The sequence below is a fragment of the Myotis brandtii genome, unplaced genomic scaffold (genome assembly GCF_000412655.1).
Source record: "Myotis brandtii unplaced genomic scaffold, ASM41265v1 scaffold133, whole genome shotgun sequence".
NCBI lineage: Eukaryota > Metazoa > Chordata > Mammalia > Chiroptera > Vespertilionidae > Myotis > Myotis brandtii.
In genome coordinates, this window is record NW_005354718.1 from 3,200,807 (window position 1) to 3,205,390 (window position 4,584).

The 4,584-nt window shown below is 37.2% G+C and overlaps 1 protein-coding gene across 4 annotated transcripts in view; it reads left to right on the forward strand.

Annotated features, from left to right (window-relative positions):
- Nucleotides 1-4,584, forward strand: part of GANC (glucosidase, alpha; neutral C) — a 76,225-nt gene that overhangs the window by 28,378 nt on the left and 43,263 nt on the right. For all 4 annotated transcript variants that reach the window (XM_005860296.2, XM_005860293.2, XM_005860297.2 and 1 more), the window contains 2 exons: nt 892-1,072; nt 1,281-1,419. In XM_005860296.2, the coding sequence (XP_005860358.1) occupies nt 892-1,072; nt 1,281-1,419 (320 nt within the window). The remainder of the gene's footprint in view (nt 1-891; nt 1,073-1,280; nt 1,420-4,584) is intronic.

The following is a 4,584-nucleotide window of genomic DNA, read 5'->3' on the forward strand; positions in this document are numbered from 1 at the left end:
AAAACAGTAATTCTCAATTGGGGGGGGGGGCAAAAAATTAGATAATTTTAAAAACTGTAATGCTGAACCTAAAAATATAAAGGAAGTAAATATATGGAGTTGCTGTGGTTGAAATAGGGGTTGGGGGGAATTTTATCACATCACCTCCTGGGTTTTGCCTTTACCTCTCAAGGCCTTACTGTGGAACCCTGAGAGAATGCATTGTGAAAAACACTGACCTAGAAAAAAACGCTTTTACTAAGAAAGGACAGTGAGCCAGAGAATGGGAAAGTGTAGCATTTCATATCACCTTTGATTTTCTCAGGGAGGTCATTTCAAACTAACACTACTGGCAAATAAATGCCAGAGGCAGATGACTAACTGGAAGCAAAACCAAAGATACACAGAGTCTGATCAGGCTTGTCAGGTTCAGATGCTGTTTATGTGACAGGGCAGCATAGTGACAGGTGCATCAGAAACTGTGCTGCTCTAACATCAACCTGAGCTCTGCTCCCCACCCCAATTCAGGTCCTGAATTTTTCCCTACCCAGCACTGGATCTGCACGTTAAGACATTTTGTTTAAGTGGCAGAGAAATACAAAATTTGTCAAAAATATCTATTGTGTGCTTGCTATTATAGAGGATTCACAGGAAACAGTCCTAAACTCACAAGAGATATTTAGCAAAGATGTCTTAAATATGAGATTATGTATACCAATTGTCAATTGAGGGATGCAAATGAATCAAAGGAGGAGGACCATATTCACCCAGGTTGGATCAGAAACCTTTAGGGAAGTGGTAAAGTTGAACCTGAAAGATGCATAGGATCCAAGTGCAGGGGAGAATGGAGCCATCTTATTCATTAATAATACATCTGTAATGGTAATTGATAATCCTTGTTGTGTGTTTCAGTGGTGAGGATGCTTACCGTCTTTATAACCTGGATGTCTATGAATATGAAATACATAACAAAATGGGCATTTATGGTTCAGTGCCTTATCTCTTGGCCCACAAACTGGGTAGGACTTTAGGCATTTTTTGGCTGAATTCTTCAGAAACACTAGTGGAGATCAATACAGAGCCTGCAGTAAAGGTAAGCTATGGACCATGTCTGAAACAAAACTAGTAAAGTGTAGTCATAGCTCTGGGCTTTATAGTGGCAGTTCTCTGCCACCAGTCATTGCAGTATAATCAGTGAAAGTTTATAGTATATATGAAAGGAACAGATTGTTACTCCCATATGGATGAACATTGTAGGTTAGAGGGAAGTATTTCAAACCTTCATTCCATTTCTTTTCCAGATGGGCCCAGTTGATGCTAAACAAAAGAGCAAATCTCGAACTGATGTGCATTGGATGTCAGAGAGTGGAATCATTGATGTTTTTCTGCTGACAGGGCCTACACCTTTTGATGTCTTCAAGCAGTACTCATCTCTTACAGGTACCTGCATGTAGAAGAGCCCATTTCTTGTTCCATTTTATTTTCTCCATCCCCTGTTTCATTGCTATAAGTTAATATTTATTGTACACCATATAGAATTCATAAACAACTTGCCCAAGCTTTTTAAGAAGCAAGCATTTCTCTTCCCACCCTCATTCTATTCAGCTTGGCTAAACATTGCACTGCAGCTACAACTCTCCATTCTCTCATCCTTAATACTTGCTATCTGCCTCTTTGGAGCCTTTAACCCCTGGGCTTTCTCTACCTTCATCTCAGATTATCAGTATCCCAACCTTTCCTATGTTCTCTTTTTTATTAAAATATACCACTGACTTTAGCTCTAAAGCATTTTATCTTTAAAGGACATACTCATTTCTGCACCTCAATTGGTGCAGAAAAAGCATTTGACAAAATTCAACACTATTTCATGAGAAAAGCACTCAGAAGACCCCAATAGAAGGAAACTTTCTCAACATGATAAAAGGCATTTATGAAAAATCCACAGCTAACATCATACTCAGTGGTGAAAAGCTACAAGCTTGCCCCTAAGATCAGAAACAAAGTAAGGCTGCTCATTTTCACCACTGCTATTGAACAATGTGCTGGAAGTTCTGGCCAGAGCAATTACACTAGAAAAATAAATAAAAGGCATCCAAATTGTAAAGGAAGACGTAAAATTCTCTTTTTCCAGATAATGTGATCCTATATGTTAAAAAATCCCAAAGAATCCACACAAAAACTACTAAATCTAATAAGCAAGTTGACCAAAGTTGCAGCATACATGATCAACATACAAAATCAGTTGTATGTGTTTTTATTAAAATATATTTTATTTATTTCAGTGAGGAAAGGAGAGGGAGAGAGAGAGAGAGAAACATCAATGATGAGAGAGAATCATTGATTAGCTGCCTCCAGCTCATCCCCTAATGGGGATCAAACCACGACTTCCTGGTTTATAGGTCGACACTCAACCACTGAGCCATGCTGGGTGGGCAAAATCAGTTGTGTTTTTACACACCAGCATTGAACAACTTAAAAAAGAAATTGAGAAAACCATTTCATTTACAATAACATTCAAAAGAATAAAATCACTTAGGAATAAATATAATCAGAGAAATAAAAAAACTTATACACTAAGAAATATAAAATATTCCTTAAAAGAAATTAAAGAAGGCCTAAATAAATGGAAATATATACCATGTTCATGAATTAGAAGACTTAACATCATTAAGATGGCAATACTACTGAAAGCAATCTATAGATTCACTGCAATCCCTACCAAAATTCCAACAGCCATTTTTGAAGAAATGGAAAAGCTGATCTTTAAAGTCATATAGAATTGCAAAGAGCCCTGAATAGCCAAACAATCCTGAAAAAAAAAAGTTGGAGAACTCATACTTCCCGATTTCAAAAATGACTATAAGGTTAAAATAACCCAAATAGTATGTTACTGGAATATGGATAAGACATTTAGATCAGTGGAGTAGAATTAAAGGCCAGAAATAAACCCATACATCTCTGGCCAAGTGATTTTCAACACAGGTTCAAGACCATTCAATGTGGGAATGAATAGTCTCTTAAACACATGGTTCTGGGACAATTAGATATCCACATGCAAAAGAATGAAGTTGGGTCCTAACCAGTTTGGCTCAGTGGATAGAGCGTCAGCCTGCAGACTCAAGGGTCCCAGGTTCAATTTTGGTCAAGGGCATGTACCTTGGTTTCGGGCACATACCCAGTAGGGAGTGTGCAGGAGGCAGCTGATCGATGTCTCTCTCTCATCGATGTTTCTAACTCTCTATCTCTCTTCCTTCTTCTCTGTAAAATTCAATAAAATATATTTTTTTAAAAAGAATGAAGTTGGAACCCTACCTCACACCATACACAAAAAAAGTAACTCAAAATGGGTAGAAAAATGTCAGAGCTAACACCATAAAATTCTTAGAAGAAAGTGGGTAAATCGCCCGGCCAGTGTTGCTCAGTGGTTGAGCATCAGCTATGAACCAGGAAGTCACGGTTGGATTCCCAGTCAGGGCACATATCTGGGTTGCGGGTTTGATCCCCATTGTAGAGCAGGAGTCAGCTAATCAATGATTCTCTCTTATAATTGATGTTTCTATCTCTCTCTCCCTCTCTCTTTCTCTCTAAAATCAATAAAAAACAATATTTTTTTAAAAAAGAAAATGGATAACTCTTCATGACCTTGGATTTGGCAACAGATTCTTAGATATGACAACAAAATCATGAGCAAAAAAAGAAAAAAAGAGATAAGTTGGACTTCATTAAAATTTTTGAAGTGAAAAGGCAACCTATAGAATGAGAGAAAATGTTTGCAAATCATATATTTGATATTGAAAAGAAAACTGTTACCTACAAAGGAGTTCCCATAAGGCTGACACCTGATTTCTCATCAGAAACTCTACAGGCCAGAAGGGAATGGCATGAAGTTCTCAAGGTAATGAAAAAAACACACCTGTCAGAATGGCTACCATCAACAAATCAACAAACGACAAGTGCTGGCGAGGATGCAGAGAAAAAGGAACCCTCGTGCACTGCTCGTGGGAATGCAGACTGGTACAGCCACTGTGGAGAACAGTATGGAGTTTCCTCAAAAAATTAAAAATGGAACTCCCATTTGACCCAGTGATCCCACTTCTAGGACTATATCCCAAGAGACCAGAAACACCAATCAGAAAGGATATATGCACCCCTATGTTCATAGCAGCACAATTTATAATAGCTAAGGTTTGGTAACAGCCTAAATGCCCATCTGCAGATGAGTGGATTAAAAAACTGTGGTACATCTACACAATGGAATACTACGTCGCTCTAAAACAAAAAAAAGGAATTTTTACCATTTGCAACAGTATGGATGGAACTGGAGAGCATTATGCTAAGCGGCTAAGCGAAGTCGGAGAAAGATAAATATCATATAATCTCACTCATTTGTGAAATATAATGAACAACATAAACTGATGAACTGATGAACAGCCAGAGGGGGAAAAAATATACTAGAATATAATAGAAGTATTCCTGTTATTTGCAGATTTTTAATATTTCCTACAACTTTTATGATATCATACTATATTAGTACAGTTTGGGTAATATTATTATACTTAAAATCCTTTTATTCTTGAAATATTAATGTTTATTGCATGTAATATT